Source organism: Notamacropus eugenii, chromosome 6 (assembly GCF_028372415.1).
Source record: "Notamacropus eugenii isolate mMacEug1 chromosome 6, mMacEug1.pri_v2, whole genome shotgun sequence".
NCBI lineage: Eukaryota > Metazoa > Chordata > Mammalia > Diprotodontia > Macropodidae > Notamacropus > Notamacropus eugenii.
The window spans coordinates 388,887,076-388,905,285 of NC_092877.1; the positions used below are offsets into that span (position 1 = coordinate 388,887,076).

The following is an 18,210-nucleotide window of genomic DNA, read 5'->3' on the forward strand; positions in this document are numbered from 1 at the left end:
CTAATATGGTTCTTTTTGACTAATCTCTTCTCTCCTGTTTGTGCCAGTAAGCAAGTCCTGGTAAGTTCCATCAAGAGACCATCTATAAACATCGATCAGAGCTCTAGAGCTTGAAGGACTCTTAAAGGCTTGATTCACTGATGAGAAAACTGAGGCCCAGGAAAGTGACTGAGGATTATAGGATCATGTAGCCAGAGGTAGAAGGGCCAGCCATCCCCACCAACTACCACTGACAGAGCTGGCAACCAGCCCAGCCAAAGCAGGGGAGGCAGAGTATTCAGACAAGCTGAGCCACCACCAGCACCAGCACCACCAACTTGACCATCACCTCTCCTCCAGACCTTGATAAAGACAGCCCAGGACCTAGAGCCCAAGAGCCTTAGGAAGAGCCAGACTTCTAGCCCAGGACCTGGGAACTGCCTGCTTGTGCAGAGGACCCAGAAGAGAAAGTTCCTAGCACCCAAGTTCTTGGTCTGGCCAATGGCTCACCATCAGAAACTGATAGGATTTTAGTGCTTTAATCAGGCATTAAAGCCAAAGTCTGACTATAGGCTTTCCTGCTGCCTGCTAAGGACCAGAGGACTTCTCCCTCTGACTTGAAGTTGAGACCCTCCTGTCTTGTCTCTCCCATGACAATAGGAGCTCCCTGGGGGCAGTGACTGCCTGACTTTTCTCTCTGTGTCCCTAGTACTTAGCAATATTTTCCACATTAATGCTTATAAATGACTTATTCACTCATTCAGCAGTCCCATGTAACTCGAAGCTGCCTTCAGAGCAACAGTAAACACACCAGAAAGCTCCTCTTTACAGGTTGGCTTTACTCAGAGCATCACAAACATCTCCCTTCCTCCTGCTGCTCACAGGAGCAGCCTTGGCTGTGAGGACTCACTTGGCCATGTATTCACAAGGTTGGTATTTTCTCCTTTGCTTAATAAGACAATATTTGGGGAATTCTTTCAGTGCACGCTTTTGATTAACAATTTTCAGAGCTTAAATCCAGTTTTGGTTGTAAATTCCTTTGTATTTTTAACTAGGACTTTCCCATCATTATTATCTTGGGTTTGTTCACAGCATGCGTTCGTGCCCAACTTGATTAAAAGCAAATCCAGAAGGGATGCGAGAAACTGCCACCTTCCCATTCCTTGCATCCATGTAGGTGGGTCCTCAAGAGCATGTCCTGGTCTGTTTCATCTTCCATCTTGCCTCTGGGCATATTTGCCTTCTCAGTTCCTTGGTTTTACCCAATTTCCCCTAATGATAATTGGTGCAAACATTTTTCAAAACCAGTTCCAGTATCAGTGGTCCCTGGTTATTTTGCCTGTGCTCTGGTCACACAGTCTCAGATACCAGATGGGGTCTCTAGTGAGAGGTTTTGCTCCAGTGTTTTCTGATATTGAACCAGCCTTGCATGACCTGATATAAACCCTGCCTGGTCATGATGGATAACTTCCTTAATGTGAATTCTCAGGGGAATTCTTTCTATTTTTCTAGGAACAAGTAACCCATGTGTTATATAGAAGGTTCACATGTAGAGAATGATAGGACATTACCCAATGCCTCTGATCAGACAAATAGTCTTAATTTGAAAGTCAGGTTAAAATAGCATGAAAAAAAGAAAATTATGCATCAATTTCCCTAATGAATACACACACACACACACACACACACACACACACACACACACACACACACACACACACCAAAATAGCGCCAAATTAATGATTGGCCCATGGTTATTTTTAGACTAATAAAGAAGGCAGTCACTTGCCTCTTTCAGAGAATCTTCCAGGGTTTCTCATGTTAGTAACTAGTTCTCTTCCATGAAAACTCCTTGAGAGAGTCATCTGCAGTCCATGCCTCCATTTCCTCTCTTCTAAACTCCCTGAAGTCTGGCTTTCAGCCTCATCAGCTTCTCTTCAAAGTCACCAGTTATCCAACTGTGAAGCCCAAAGACCTTTTCTCAAACCACTTCCTTCTGATCTTTGACATGGTCAATCACTCTGTGTTCCTGGATGCTTTCTCCCTTTTCTGGGTTTCCATGACCCTGATGTTTCTACCAACTGACTAGCCCTTCACAGTCTCCTTTGTGGGACCTACCCATGTCGTTCCCACTAACTTTGGGTGTTTCCAAAGGATACACCATTGGACCTCTTCTCTTCTCCTTCTATGCTATTGCACTTAGTGAGCTCCTAAGAGATCAATAAGCATCTCTGCATAGACGATTCCCAGGTCTCTCTATACATATTGAATCTCTCTCCTAACATCAGTCTCCTGAACATATTGAACTGAATGTCCTGTAGACATTTGAAAGTTAACACATCCAAAACTGAACTCCCTCCTTCCCCCAAACATTCCCCTCTTCCAGACTTCCCTATTGCTGTGGAGGGCACTGCCTCCCTCCCAGCTCCCCACCAGTCACAACTGGATGTCACACAGTTCTCTCCCCCTTATCCAATCTGTTGCTAAAAACCTGTTGTCTTTACTGTCACAATAACTTTCATACATCCTCTCACCCCCATTTTCCTGACTCACAGTTGTGAGTTGCTCGTTGCCTCACATCTGGACCACTGCAGAAGCGGCTGGAGGTGAGCCTGCCTCAGTTTCTCCCCATTCCAGTTCAGCCTCCATGAAGTCATCAAAGCGTTTTTCCTAAAGCTCAGATCTGGTCATGTCACTCTCTACTCAATAGCCTTCAGTGACTCCCTATGGACTCTCTGTGGGGCTTTCAGGTAACCAATCAACAAGCCTTTATTAAGTACCTACTAGGATCAGGCTTCAGAGGAGACTGTGTTCTATGGAACACAGATGGGGGGGCAGGGAGGTGAGACCTCCATGTGCTTTTACACACACACACACACACACACACACACACACACACACACAGAACCACCTTTCTGATTGGGTCTGGGCAAGATTGAAGTCAAAGGAGGTTACTAAGTTAATAGAGAACTGGGGGGTTGGGGGACTGGGACTGAGTGGGACATGATAATCAGTGAGAGGGTGTCCCATGCACTAAACTCAGAGACTTGCTGGGGAGGAGAGTATGGCCTTTCCATCCACCCATCCCTTCCTGGTAGGCCTTGTCCTACCCAGCTCTGGAATGGGTCCAGGCAGGGACATATATCTCCTTGACTCTCTCACTGGCCCTGCTGGTCGAGAGCTGGTTGGTTAGTTGTTGTCCTTCACTTTTGGAGAGGATCAAAATGATATCACCTTGATAAAGTGAATTTCAGTGTATCCAACTATGGCTGATCAGACCAATATGACCTCGGAATGCTCTAGCACAGGTTGGGCACAGATAGTCTGTATGAATTTTTGGGGTGGGTACTCCAAATCTGCTCATCCTACATTTACTTTATGCTGTCTCAATTTTGCTCATAGAGCACAGCACCTTTTCTGATGTGGGCATGCCATGTTGAGTGGTCCTGTGCCAGTGTCTCCCATGTTGCACAGTCAAATCCAAAGTTCCTGAGAGACACCTTGACAGTGTCCTTGTATCACTTCTTCTGACCACCATATGATCGCCTGCCCCATGAGCATTCTCCATAAAACAGTCTTTTTTGGCAAGCACACATTTTACATTCCAACAACGTGGCCAGCCCATCAAAGATGTGCTTTCTGAAGCATAGTTTGAATGTTTGGAAGTTCAGTTCAAGCAAGGACTTCAGTGTCTGGTACCTTATCCTGCCAGGTGATCCTCAGAATCTTTCTAAGACAGTTCAGATGGCAGTGATTCAGTTTCCTGGCATGGCACTGGTAGATTGTCCATGTTTCACAAGTATACAACAATGAGGTCAACACAACAGCTCTGTAGACCTTCAGTTTGGTAGTCAGTCTAATACTTCTTCTCTCCCAAACCTCTCTTCAGAGCCTCCCAAACACTGAGGTAGCTCTGGCAATGCATGCATCAACCTCATTGTCATCGTGTACATCCATGGAAAGTACACTACCAAGGTAATGGGACTTATCCACAGCATTCAAAACTTCTCTGTTGTAACCTATGGTTCCATGTATGGATGGTGTGCTGGTGGCTGATGGAGCACCTGTGCTTTCTTGGTATTAATTATTAGGCCAAAATGAGCACAGGCAGCAGAGAATTGCTCCGTACTTTGTTGCATCTCAGCTTCAGAGGCTGCATTGAGGGCACAATCATCTGCAAACAGAAAATCATGCACCAACACTCCCTCTACTTTGGTCTTGGCTTGTAGCCTTTTCAAATTGAAGACTTTACCATCAGTACGGCAGTTGATCTTGATGCTGTGTTCATCCTTGCCAGGCCTAGAGGCCTGAGGGCTACCCGAGTCTTCTTACCTCACCTCCCGAGGTCTTCGGTTGGCCAAACCGGATGCTTGTATGAGAGAAAGGACGTTCCAGAGTCGAACAAGGGTTGAGCTTTATTTCAGGGTCTAGTTACAAGTGCAGGGAAATTCTTCCTTAGGAGGGAACGAAGAATCTCCCAAGGAGGCAAAGATCTTACAATAAGAGATTGGAAGTAGAAGTATAAGTGGGGAGAGAAGGGGAGGGGAGAGAAGAAAGAGGAAAAGCGGAGCCTTGTTGTCCTGTCCACTCCACGCCCCTCTGCCCAAGAGAGCTTTCAGGCTTCCCTGATCCTACTTAACTCTCCAGTCGCATAGTTTGCATCTGAATACCGTGCTGTTAGATAACAATAGTGTGCCCAGATCCGGGACAGTCTCGAGGGCGGGGAGATCTCTCTCCCATCACGTTTCTCACGGGAAGAGGCGGAAATACACGAGATAGCTCGGTTCACCTCGATTCCCAGCCGTTTCCTGGGGGGGGTCTCGTGAGAGCTCTAAGATTTAGAAGTTCCCACCTTTACCCGCCCGAGACTGTCCACACGGAATTGAGCTTCCAACCCCAACACATCCTTATCGAAAGCATTTGACAACATGACTGAAAACATCATGCTAAAAAGCATGGGAGCAAGCACACAGCCCTGTTTCACTCCGTTGGTGACTGAGAAGGTGTGAGAGCTTTGTCCACTATCCAGAACCCGGGCAAACGTGCCATCGTGAAATTGATGTACAATCCTGATGAACTTCTCTGGGCAAACAAATTTTGGTATAATTTTCCATAAGCCCTCACAACTAACAGTGTCAAAGGCCTTGGTCAGATCCACAAACATTGTATACAGACCTCTGGTCTGTTCCTGGCATTTCTTCTGGAGTTGTCAGGCAGCAAACACCATGTTGACTGTTCCTCAGCCCTTCCTGAAGCCACACTGACTCTCAGGTATATGACCATCTTCCAAGAGAAGGATCAGCCTATCAAGGAGTACTCTAGCAAGAATTTTGCCAGCAATGACTAAGAGAGAAATCCCGCTGTGATTGTTGCAGGACAATCTATTCCCTTTACCTTTATAGAGATGGACAATGGAGGTATCCTTGAACTCCTGGGGGAGAACTTCCTCTTGCCATTTCAGTCAGTTTTTGTATGAGCAATGGTCCCCCTACCTTGTAAATCTCAGCTGGAATAGAATCAGCACCAGGTGCTTTGCCACAGGAAAGGAGCCTAATGACCCTCAAAACCTCTTCTTCAGTTGCAATTTCAGCTAAGGAGGGATTGACTTCAACCTGAGATAAATGGTCAATAGCCTCAGCATTGATTGATGTTGGTCTGTTGAGAACACTATGGAAGTGTTCAGTCCATCTTTCTAGGGTCATGTCCTTATCACTAATCAATGTGGCTCCATCAGCACTGAATAGTTGTGAAGCACCATAGGTTTTTGGTCCATAAATAGCTTTCAGGGAATCATAAAAATGCTTTGGATTGTTACTATCAGCATAAAACTGAATTTCATCTGCATTCTTACTGAGTCAGGAATCCTGCATCTCTCTAAGCTTTGCTTGTACTTTTCTTTTGATGGAATTAAATGCTGCCCTCTTAGAGGTGGATGAACTATCCTGCTTGTATATCCTGTGGAGTTCTCATTTTTCATTTAATAGCTTCTGAATTTCTCCATCATTTTCATCAAACAAGTCTTTGCGAGTTTTGTTTGTGAGTGTTCTGACCCAGATGAGCAAATGCAGTGCTGCACACCGAATCTCTGAAAGCTGCCCACTCCTTTTCTGTTCCACTGTTTCCAACTACGTGTTGGCTCAACATTCCCTCCAAGTCAGAAGCAAACTGTTCACACTCAGAGAAGAGCTCTAATTTGTTGACATTAATTCTTCTGGTAGTCATTTTGCCTTGGGGGCGGTGTTTCTGATGAATGTGAATATTTAGCCACGAGTATTAGTCATGGACTAATCCAGACTGGGGTTCTGCTCTCACTACACCCCCTGCCCCTCCCATTGCCCCAGCTTCAGGTGCCTCATGCCTCCTGACCCCTTGCCCTGGACATTCGGACTGATACAGAGCACCACTTAAGCAAGGCTCTTGAGTGTGTAGAAGCATCCTTTGGAGCTGGCTGTTTCCAGCTCACATTTTCCTCAGGCTTAGGAAATAATCTATTTAATGCTCTGTCTAAAAGCCCAACTCTAGGGACTGCCTCAGAAGGCTATAGGAAAGGAGACCAAACTGACCATAGGCAGAGGGCTTCCTTGGGATGGGAAGGCAGAAGTTGGCACAAGTGGAGTAAGACCCATAACCAGGTCTCATGCAATGGGAGTAGCTAGGTAGTAGGGTAGATAGAGCGACAGGCCAAGAAGATATGAGTTCAAATCCAACTCATACAGCTCCTAGCTGTGTAATCCTGAGCAAGTCACTTCACTTGTCTGTCTCAGATTCCTCATCTGTACAATGGGGATAATCATAGCACCTACTTCTCAGGGTTGTTGTGAAGATCAAATGTAATTGTTAGGCACTTAGCACAGTGCTTGGCACATAACGAGCACCTTCTAAATATCATTTACTACTATTGTTGTTGTTTCAGGGAAGAGAGAGGGAGCACAGGCAGAGCCCCAGTGCAACACTGCCTGGTCACACAGCCCTGGGGTCAGAGGAGGCCCTGTGAAGTAGCACTATGGGGATCTTTAAGCAAGATTTGTATAAGATGCCAGTCAATTGGAAGAGTCTGGTAGACCAATGGAGCCTCAGCTGAAACCTGCCCCCTCAGCACTGATGCCAACCATAAAAGGCCTCTGAAGGGGTGAGGGTCTGGACCCCAAGACAGGCCCTTTTGGATCATCCAGAGCTGAGCATTCTTAGGATAGGGGCACTCATGGGAGTCGATTAGCAGGGAAATGAGAAAGATGCCAGCCCACTGAGGGAGGGTCACACCAGCAAGGTGCACAGGTATCTTAGGAAATTACTACTATACCCTCAGAAACAATGGCTTTGATGAGCAGAGAGCAGTCTGATCTGATGCAAAGCCAAGTGGCTGTGCAGTAAATAACACCACCAGCAGAAACTGAGGACTATGGCAGTACACTGCCCAAGCGGGGCCCCAGTACCGGGGCCCCTCCTTCCCTCTGAGGCAGAGGGGGGCCTATGGGTGCATAGCACTGCCTACAAGGCTGGCAGGCTTGGCTCATGCACTGGTCAGTGTTTCACACCTGCTGGGCTTTCTTTCTTAGTTTCATTCTTTTTTCCAAGGGCTGGCTCTGCATAGGGGAGGCTGAAGGGACTGATTCAAAATTGAAGGTACAGACAAAATGTGTCAATACCATTTTTAAAAGAAAGGAAGGGTGACTTTGGGTCTCTCTGCTCCCTGTCAGCCCGTCCCACTGAGCAAAGACAAGTTTGGAGCCAAGTGACACAGAGACGTAGAATGTCACACCTGGAAGAAGCCCTGGAGACCATCTGGTCCAACTCTCCCTTTGGAGGCTGATGTCCACCCGCCTCCTGCTGTCCTGGTGCTCTGGGTCCCTTGAATTACCTTGACTGTTCCAGTTCCTGTCTGTGGCATATCCCAAGTGCCCAGCACACTTCCGGTTGAACTCTGCCATGAGTGACCTGTACGGGTTCCGTATGAGCAGGATGGCAGCATCAAACATCTCGATCTCTCTCTTTCCACTTTCATGGGTTTTCACACAAATGGTCCTTCTACTTCTCCAGTGGTCTTTCTCCCCTTTAAAACCTTAAACAAAAAAAGGAAATCAGGCTCACACATGCAGGGATGCTCCTTTTTCCCATGGGAAGGAGGGGTGGATATATAAGGTCAGTGCTACTATTATGAGTTCTAAATCTGTGGTCCTTCCTTGACCCACATACAACTAGACTTAGATCACTGGGAACATTTTACCTCCATTCTGCGCACATGAAAAGTGTTCAGCAAATACTCTGGAAGATCAAGCATGGTGGGGTGGAAGACCATGGGACTGGCTTTGAGTCTGGCTTTGCCATGGTTTTGGTCTCACTGTGAGACCTTGAAAAAGTCCCTTCCCCTCTCTAGACCCTTGTTTCTCCATTTGCAGAAGAGGGCAAGATTCCATGACTCCACAGGGCCCTTGTCACTTGGTCTCTAACTCTCTGGGCTCTTCTGTATGGAGCTGTCTTCATTTCAGAAAGGCAGGAAATCTCTCCTGCCATCAGATGGTTCCAGACTTGACTGTTTCTTCACAACACCAGAGACCACAGATTATAGTGGTCAACTCTGAAACTCGCACCAGGTTGCCTAGTAGCTGACGGGCTTAGCAATTCAGAGAAGGTGTACACATGGACTCTGGACCATATTTGGGGTCAGTCAATGATTTCCATTTGAAGTTAAAACCAAGCAATATTCATTCACAGGGACAGGCAATTAAGTGCCTACTCTGTGCCTCACTGTGCTAAGTGCTGGGGATGGAAAGTCAGAAGTAAAATAATCAGTCAATAAGTCAACAAACATTGATTAAGCCCCTACTATGTGGTGGGTGCTGGGCTAAATATTAGGGATAAAAAAGAGGCAAAAGAAAGCCCCTGACCTCAAGGAGCTTACAATTTCAATACTGATCAACTGATTGGATACAAATTACAAGTGATAGGAATAACAGTCTAATGTGAGGGGAGGGGAATGAAAACAAGCAGGTGGTCATGGACAAACAAGTCAGAAATCATCAACAGAGGGAAGGCCCTAGAATTAAGAGGGGCTAGGGAAGGCTACTACAGGCTGGGATCTTAGTCAAATGAGGGAGGACAGCAGTTGGAGTGGAGGGAGAGCATTCCAGGCATGTGGATAACCAGAGAGAGAATGCCCAGAGCCAAACCATGGAGAAGAGGCACGTTGGAGAGAAGCCATAGAGGTGAGAAAGAAAACCGACAAACAGGCTAACTATGTGGGGTGAGTGAGCATGAAGGATCTGACTTGAGGTTGTAAGCCTGGTTGTCTGAGCTCCATATTTTCTTGGCTGCGAGAGTGTCTATGACTGCTTCTGTAGATTGTAAGCCTGGTGGGATGAGGCAATACCTAACAGAGCCATATTAAGCTTGGTAGTCATGCCAAGAGGCCCATGTTCAATCTCATGGAGGCAGTGCTACTTCCTCTCTGGAGACCTCAGTTTCTGCATTTGTAAAATGAAGGAGCTGAACTATTTAACACATTACATCCCCCAACCTTAAAATAACAGCTGTTTTCCAATGACTTCTCTATCCACTCTGAAAAAACACAAGCACTTTCTTGGCCAGCTTCCAAATCTTCTAAGTGAGGGGGACATTTGCATAGAGCTGTGGGCCGAACACTTCTAGTTGGTGGCCAGACCAGGACTGTGTGAGCAGGCCCCTTCAGCCAGGTCTGCCCTTCAGCTCCCTTCTTCAGACTATTTTCGGTCAAGCTGATCTCCAGAAGTAAACTTCTGGGTCAGGGGAGCAGGAGCAAGGCCTCCTAGGTCTGCTGCCACCAAAGACTTCTTGAGAAGGTTCAAGGTCCAAATCTGGCAGCGAGGCAGAAAACATTATCCCTTGGCTTGCCTTCTCCCAGCACCAAGAATGAGGAATGGCTGTGTGGCTACTTGCTGACTGACTAACCATATGTGTGACCTGCTGTGTGACCTTCCAGAAATCACACACCCTGGGCCTCAGTTTCCTCAGCTATGATGGGGAAGACAAGGCTCAGATGATGTGAAAGGTTCCCTCCAGGTCTAACAGGACAGTGACTTGGATCAAAGTGCTCACCACACACACACACACACACACACACACACACACACACACACACATACACACAGAAATGGGATGATGGGAATCACTTTGACAAGTCTCAGGCCTGACCCTCCATCCCTGACATAGTTAAAAAACCCAAATTTTATCCTTTACGTTCATCTCCTCATCATGAGACCTCCCAATTGTTCAGAAGGAAAAATCTCTAACATGGAACTTTCCCAGATTTCTGGATTTCTGTCTGGCAGTCTTGGGGCTCTGCACCTTCCATGAGTCCTGGACCACGGGCTAACTGGGAATGCCAGAACACCTTCTCAGTATCCTGTTCATAAATAGATAAAATAAAACAGCCAGCTTTGTCCAGGAAATAGATTCTATGGAAATGTGGTGATGCAGATGTTTAGAGGGAATGATGTTATGGACCACAGCCCAGAAGCCTTCTCTGGAGCCTCGTGACCAGTAAACCCTAAGGAGTGAGACTACTATTGTTTAGGCCTGGGGCAGGGACCGGACATCGCTGGGTAAATCTGCCAAACCCCAGAGGAATGAGGAGCCAGACACCTCCTGCTCTCTTCCCTTCTGCACCTCTTGCCCTCCTCCCTCCCAAAGTTGCTTGGACCCACCTTTATTGTAGAGAGCACCGTCAAAGTAATAGCTGCCTGTGTAGAAGCCAGTGGCATGCTCAATAAGGTGGCGGGCCCACGTGTTGCCAGCACCTGGGAAGCTGGACAGTGCCACAAAGACCTTAGCTTTGGTGGGCAAGAAACGTCTGTCAGTGCATCGCGTGTCTGCAAGACCGAGGACAAGGAGAGAGGACATCACTCAAAGCAGTGGCTGGGGGGATAAGACGATCCCAAAATCCAAGCAAAGATCTCTCTCCAGCCCAGGCCTCTCTATGCCCCAGCACCCTAGGGAGCACGCCCTGCCAACCTCCAGGTCCTCACTCCCCTTTCTAGACTTGATTGTCCCTTGGCCAGAGCCTGGGACCCCTCCCAGCTGGTCCTGCCCAGAGTAGGACTCATCATTGAACCCCAGTCTTGGGATCCCAAAACATTGCCTCCAAGGTCCTGAACACTAATGGCCCATAGTCCCAGACTTCTCAGAACTTTCGGCAGCAGGTAAGAGTTGGGAGAGATGAGAGGTGGGGCTCACAAGGCTCATCACAGACCACTGGCCTCTTGATGTTCACCTCCTAGACACATTTTTTTTCTAGATCTAACATACAAGTGCCTTAGTGCAGGTGACTCCTGGCATGGAACCTCCCTCCACTGAGGGCATTCAGCAACTTGACTGTAAAAGGAAATCATCAGCCTAGGGCACCCTGGTGTCTTGTCTCTACTGACCTGTCCTCCACAGTTATTGCACTCCAGAATGAAGGGGGCTGATCTCTGCTAGTGCAGTCATTGGGTGAACTACAGAGCCCTGGGAGGGGATTTCCCAAGAGCCACATGAGGCTGACAGGCAGGATGTCCATACTGTCATGCATGTCATCACTTTCATTATACCATCCTCACCAACTGTCAGCAGTGAAGGGAAAGGGAGGTAAGTGAAACTACCACCACCATCTCTCCTAAGACCCTGACAGGAGACAGCCCACGGCCCTGACTCCATGAGCTCTGGACCAGGAGTGTTCTTCAGACCATCAGCCTTGCTTCCATCTCAGCCCCCACAGCTATCACTGAGAGGTATGACTGCTTCCTCACCTCCACCCACCCGAGCCTCACATGCTGAGCAACCAGCACCATGCATCTCAAAAGCCCTGGGAATGACTTCCTAGAGGCTGCTTCTTGGGAAGAAGACCCTGTGGAGATGCCACCCAGGACAGCGCCTGCAGATTCTCCAGCCACATCTATCAAAGATCCAGAAAGGATAAGTCTGCCTCCCGAAATCCTTGGCCCTATCCAATGCCTCAACATCAGGCACTGATAGGATTTTATCAGTGGAAATGACTTTACAGAAGAGGCAAGGCCATCAGCTTTACTCCACCTTAAGGACCATGAGATTTTTCTATTTGACTCTCAGCTGAGACATTCCATGTGTTGTCTTTCCCATTGGAATGTGAACTTGTAGTCAGCTGAGGATGTCTTGGCTTTGCCCTCTGTATCCCCCGCATTCAGACAGTGCTTAATAAATGCATTTTGTGCATTCAATTATGAGAGGAACTGTCATGTAGAAAAGAAGGCATGGGTCTTGACTCTACCACTGAGAAGTAGCCCTAATTCTTTGAGGGTCTACTTTCTTCTCTGGGAGACTAGGGGGTTGTGCCAGGGAATAGCTGTGAACTGGAGCATAGCCTGTACTCAGAGCCTGTGGGGCCAATCTTGGCCTCCAAGTATTAGACACATGCCCACGAGGACACTGAAGCCTTGGCTCCCTGGGGCTCCCTTCAGGTTTCCAGACCCTACCTGGGTTACTCCTCCTTGGGGAAGCACCCTAAAGTCCATACATATATCATTGTAACCATCACCGCACATTCACCTAAAGGTTTAGGGAGTGTTGTGGAGACTGTGCAGGGCAGAATCTGAATGAACTGAGGAGTCTTCCAGATGTGGATGGCCTTGAACTAGTGGTGCAGAGAACTAGAATGCTTCATGGATGCTTCAGATAGACTCAGGTCATTCAAAAGAGATCAGCTTAGCCATCCACACTGGAAACACAAGATGGATGAAGAAGCCAGTGGCTGAGGGTCCTAGGAGCAATAGGATTGGCAACTTCTTCATGCTATCCATTGGGATGTTGAAAGAAGTTTCTGATGGGCCCAGAACACAATGGGAGGAAGAAAGTAGACTGGATGCCATTTGGGGAATTGTGTGATACACTGAAAGGTTTCAAGATAAGCCCTGACCATCTTCAAAACCTACATTTTCCCCTGAGAAGCAGAGTGGAGAAGGCCAGACTTGCAGCCAGGAAGCCTCGGGTTCTAGTCATTTCTGACACAAATTGGCTATGTAACTCTGGACAAGTCACTCAGACCCTCAGGAATCCCAGGCACCTCTTTCAGATTATTGAGTTCCCCACCTGCCTTGATGGATCCCCTTTGGGGATGGCATTCATCCAGGCCCTGAAGTCACAGATCATGGCACACAGAGGTAGTGAGAACCACACTTGTGCTCCTGACTGCCCCTCCCAGGGTATGGGCACAGAAGTAGCCAGCCCCTATGAGGATCTGATCACCACCCAAGCCACCTTCTCTGCCAGCTACCATGGAGAGGCCACATTCATGAGAACATCAGCATGGAGACCTGAGCCTTCCCCACTTCCACATCCTCCCTGTGAGAGCAGAGGCAGCAAGAGCTATCTTGGGCTTGTGCTGGCCATGCCCACTGCTGGTCCCTCCAACTCATTCTCCACCTATCTTCCAGAGTCAGATCTGGAAGCCATGGCCATCCCAAGCTTTGAATCATCTCTGAGCTGCCTGCTGTGCACCAATATACTTCCCCCATCACTCTCCCCATATGTCAAACTCCCAGCCTTGGCTCTCTCCCTGCCCAGCCCTCCCTCTCCCCCAGTGCCAAACTGCATTGTCTGCTTACAGAGAAGCCCCTGCCAATGCTCGGTCGGTCTGCTATGGGCACTGAGGCAGTCTCTCTGGCCTCACCTTGGGCACAAACCTCACCTTGGATGGGAGTCTGGTAGACCACACAGTAATCCCCCCAGCCTGGGGTCTCAGGGCCCCAGGCACACAGGGAGCTGTTCACTGCATCATGCAGGCTGAACTTCGGGGTGGGATAGCCACAAAAGCACTCAGGGCCTCTGATGACTGCCAATGGGAACTCCTGTCCGAGCAAACAGAGAAAAAGAGAAGGCTTGGGGACAAATGCAAAGATGGCATCACGCTGTGGTATTAGGAGGAGCTTTCTGCAGAAGCTGGAGGAGGAACACCAAACATGAAACTGCAGCCCTTTAATAACTGAGTATTCCTGGGCAGTCCACAGCACTTCTCAGACCCTCAGTTTCCTCATCTCTAAATTGGGTCTAATAACTCGTACCACCCACCTCTAAGTCACTCCCAGTCCAACAGGTGCTATATGCCATCGAGAGGTGGTGGAGTGACTCCTTGTGGAAATGGATGGGGGCTGGTCTAGAGGTCTCTGAGCTCCTGCCCAGCTCTGAGTTTCCAGGAAAGCCTGATTGTGATGTTCTTTATTTCCTGCACCCAAGTCACCAGTCATTGGAAGTTCGTGTCCCTCCTTCTCTGAGAGTAGTAGGGATCACTGGACCTGGAGTTACGAAGACTTCAGCTCCAGTCCCATCTCAGGCAATTACTAGCTGTGTGTCCTTGGGTAAGTCATTCACCTTCTATTTCTTAGTTTTCTCTTCTGTAAAATGGGGATAATAAAAGCACCTCCCCCCACCCAGGGTTGCTCTTAGGATGAAATGAGATCGTGTTTGTGAAAGTATTTAGCACAGTGCCTGCACACAGTGTATGCTTAATAAAAATGCTTCTTCTCTTCTTCTCCATTCCAACGATACCAAACAAAGAACTCATGGTCTCCCTCACCAACTCCTGCTGCCCAGACAATGTCTTGTGATGAATCCAAGCCTTGACCATGATTCTTGTGAGACCACGTGCTCTCAGGCAGATACAGACGCTCTTTGATGAGCCACTGCAGGGGTGAGCTGGATGACCTCGCAGAATGTGAAGACACAACCAGATTAACCAGGAACGATGGACCTCTGGTCCAATACCATTCCTGGTGTCAGTGCAGGAGTGTGGCTCCCCATGACACATGGTGCATCTATTGAGAGGAGAGAGATCTGAGCAGCCCACCCATCCAAGGGCCAAGTGTGTGTACAGGACTATAGTGAGGGCTAATCATAAGCTCATAGATATGAAAGCAGTATCGATGACAGTGAGACATGGAGACCTTGCCCATTGACCATGGAAGCATCTCCTCCAAAGTGGGCTGAGAGAAAGACAAACCAACTTAAAATGTGTCTGAGTGGAATGTTTGTTGAAAGCAAAGACAGTTTCACCAAGGTACACATATGTACAAGTGTACATGTTTGTGCATATACATGTATGTCTGTGTGAGTATATTCCCAAGTGGGACATTTGCCATTACCAGGCCAAGGCAGCCTCACCAGTGTGCATGTGCATACAATGTACATTTACATGTGTATGCATGTGTGTGTGAATGTGTGTGTGTGTGTGTGTGTGCCTGGGATCTATGTGAGTACACTAAAAGGGCCTGGATGGAGATTGAAAGACTATCTAATCCTGCTCCCACTTTACATATGAATAAACTGAGTCTCACAGAGTGAAAGTGACTGAGTACAGCCAGAGTTGGAGCCCACGCTCCCTGACTCCTCTCTGTTCTCTCCCCATACATGGCACTACGGAAGTGTACACGTGTCTGTATTTATGTACACATGTGCACACACATGTAACTGTGAAGGCTCCTGCATCTGCTCCTCAGAAGGGAAAGAACAAATCAGAGTTGGGATCCAATGGGCTGAGATGCCCTGAGGGCTGAGAAGGAACCATGGGAACCCTAAGGAGCTATGTTCTCAGAGTTGAATGAGTTGCACTGTACAGATCAATGCATTGGGGAAAAATCCCAAGACCTTGGAAGACCGCTAGCTATACACATGAATCAACAGGGGAGGTTGGTCTGGGCAGCAGGAGAATCATGATTCCAACTGCATCCCCCTCCCTTTTGCATTAGGGACCTTCCATTAGACATGGCCAGTTCTAAGGGTGGAAAAAGGCTCCCTGCTGTTATGGACCCCAAGCTCCACATCCTTAGGGTGCTCAGAAAGTATCTGCAGAGTGACATTGTGGTGGCTATACACATGGCAGGAAGGCCAGCTTCACCACAGCCAACCCAGGCATCCTCAGCTCTGCTCAGGCCTTCTTAAACCTCAGGAACTTATGGCATCTTTTCATCCAGGAACCTCGAAGAACACAGCATTCAGGAAACTGGGCCCAAGCAACAAGTAGTATTAAGCTCTTGCTTCATGTTGGATGCTGGGTACAGCAAGCCTATAAAAGCCTCTCTGACTTGCACCAGGGTCCCCTGCAGCTTTGGCCAAGTAGGAGGTGGGGGAGGGAACTTCCCCTCCATCAGTGCTCCAGTAATCCTGGTGGCATCAGATGTCTCTGGAAGCCCCCATGTCCCCAGAGGTCCTCCTGTCAGAAGGATGCTCTGCCCGGCTCCAGGAGGGACAAGACCAGGTTTGTAAATGGAAGAATGAAAGGTTTATAAATACGAGAGATTGCTTCGATTTGATTCCATCCCCAAAGACTCGCCGGTCGTTTCTCAGGCAGGCAGGAGCTACGTGACCAGGCCTTCAATCAGAAGACTTAGATCAACAGGCTGCCTTTTCAGATACAAATTCTTCTGGTGATCTAAGGCCATTGAAAGGGGAGCTCGCTGGACCTTGTCCACCTTCCCTTTCACGAATTCAGACAAGTCCTTCTAACCATCTGTTTTCTAGCCAACTCTGTCAAAGGCCAGTGGCAGGAGGGGGAGTGGCACTCAGTGGCCTGGCCCAGGACTCAGTCTGTGGCCAAAATGAAGACTCAATGACCAAAATTAATCAGCTTTTGGGAGGAAGAATGGTTCAGAAGAACCAGTGCTCAACTCCCCAATATTGGTGTCACTACTGGAATTGCTGTAATTAATTCTATGATAACAATAGCCATTTATAGAGCACTCTAAGGTTTACAAAGCCCTTCTCATATGTTCTCTCACTTGATCCTCACAGCCACCCTGAGAGGTGGGTGCTATTATTATCCCTGTTTCACAGATGAGGAAATGGAGGTACTGAGAGGTGAATTGACTTGCCCAGGATTTCTCCAAGGGAGAGTATGCAGGATTTCAACTCAGGTTTTCATGACTCAGTGTCTAGGCTCTATCCCCTGTGCTACCTAGATGCCTTGACTTGCAGTCAAGGGACAAGTTCAAATCTAACCATAGATACCCACCATACAAGACCTAGACTCTCTGAGTTGCAGTTTTTTCATTTGTAAAATGGAGTTAATATCACTTTGACAAACAATTGGTGTGTGGCAAGTGCTTTGTAAACCCAGGCACACTCTAGGAAAAATAACTGGGAGATGGACAGGTTTATCTTCACTCTCCCTCAGTCATCCATGGGGATGGTCATATCCTCCATCTAACCATTACCCACAACTCTTCTACTTCAATGAGCCAGAACTGTGACCTTCCTCCCTCTGACCTTCTGTGCATCACTCCTACACTTGCTCTTCACCATGACTGCAGGTCCATCCATCCCCCCCTGTTCTATCATCCCCTGTCTGCCATTATTCCTTTCCCTCCCCACACTTGAACCTTCACAAATAAACAAACATGTAAGTAGTAAGTGGAAGAAAACAAACAAAAAAGAGATCATTCTCACCCTAAAAGTGAAAGAACTAATTTCTCCAATAACAAGAAAAAGAATCAAGGAATAAATAAGAAGACAAAACCAAACAAAGACACATACAGAGTGAAAATAAGGGAAAGGAGCAGAAGCTGCTACACTTCCCACTCCTCTAACAAAGTAGGTGATGTGATGGGAATCTCATATGAGGCAACAATAAAAATTAATAGTCAAAAGAGACAAGGAAACTGTATTGGTCAATAGCATCACAAACAGTGAATAAAGAAATATTGAATGCATAGGCACTCAATGGTATGGTGGCTAAGTTCTTAAAAAAAAAGAAAACTAGGCGACCTGCAAGAAGACATTGGCAGGAACACAATAGTAGCAGGCTCTTTAATAGTCCTCTCTAAGTTATAGATGGGATAGCTAGGGGGCTATCTTGGGCCTCGAGCCAGGAAGACTCATCTTCCTGAGTTCAAATCTGCCCTCCAACACTAACTATGTAACCATGGACAAGTCACTTCACCCTGTTTGCTTCTGTTTCCTCATCTGTAAAATAAACCTGAAAAGGAAATGACAAACCACTCCAGGATCATTGCCAAGAGAACCCCAAATAGGGTCACAAAGGGTCAGACAACAACTACTACAAACCATACTTCAATGAAATTAGTAATTAATAGAAGAAATGTAAGCAAAATAATACAGACCAAAATAAAGATTATGGAACAACATCATGAATAAGGATTTAGTAAAAATCACAGAAACAAAAATAATTGTTAAAATAGTAATAATTTAAATTTTCTAAAACTTTAAGATGCAACTATAACAGTTTTCAAAGAAAAA

General features: G+C 47.3%; 1 protein-coding gene across 2 annotated transcripts in view; it reads right to left on the minus strand.

The window, feature by feature from the left end:
• Positions 1-18,210, minus strand: part of WSCD1 (WSC domain containing 1) — a 63,783-nt gene that overhangs the window by 14,393 nt on the left and 31,180 nt on the right. For both annotated transcript variants that reach the window (XM_072619058.1, XM_072619057.1), the window contains 3 exons: positions 13,652-13,811; positions 10,659-10,823; positions 7,838-8,038 (listed from right to left, as the gene is read on the minus strand). In XM_072619058.1, the coding sequence (XP_072475159.1) occupies positions 7,838-8,038; positions 10,659-10,823; positions 13,652-13,811 (526 nt within the window). The remainder of the gene's footprint in view (positions 1-7,837; positions 8,039-10,658; positions 10,824-13,651; positions 13,812-18,210) is intronic.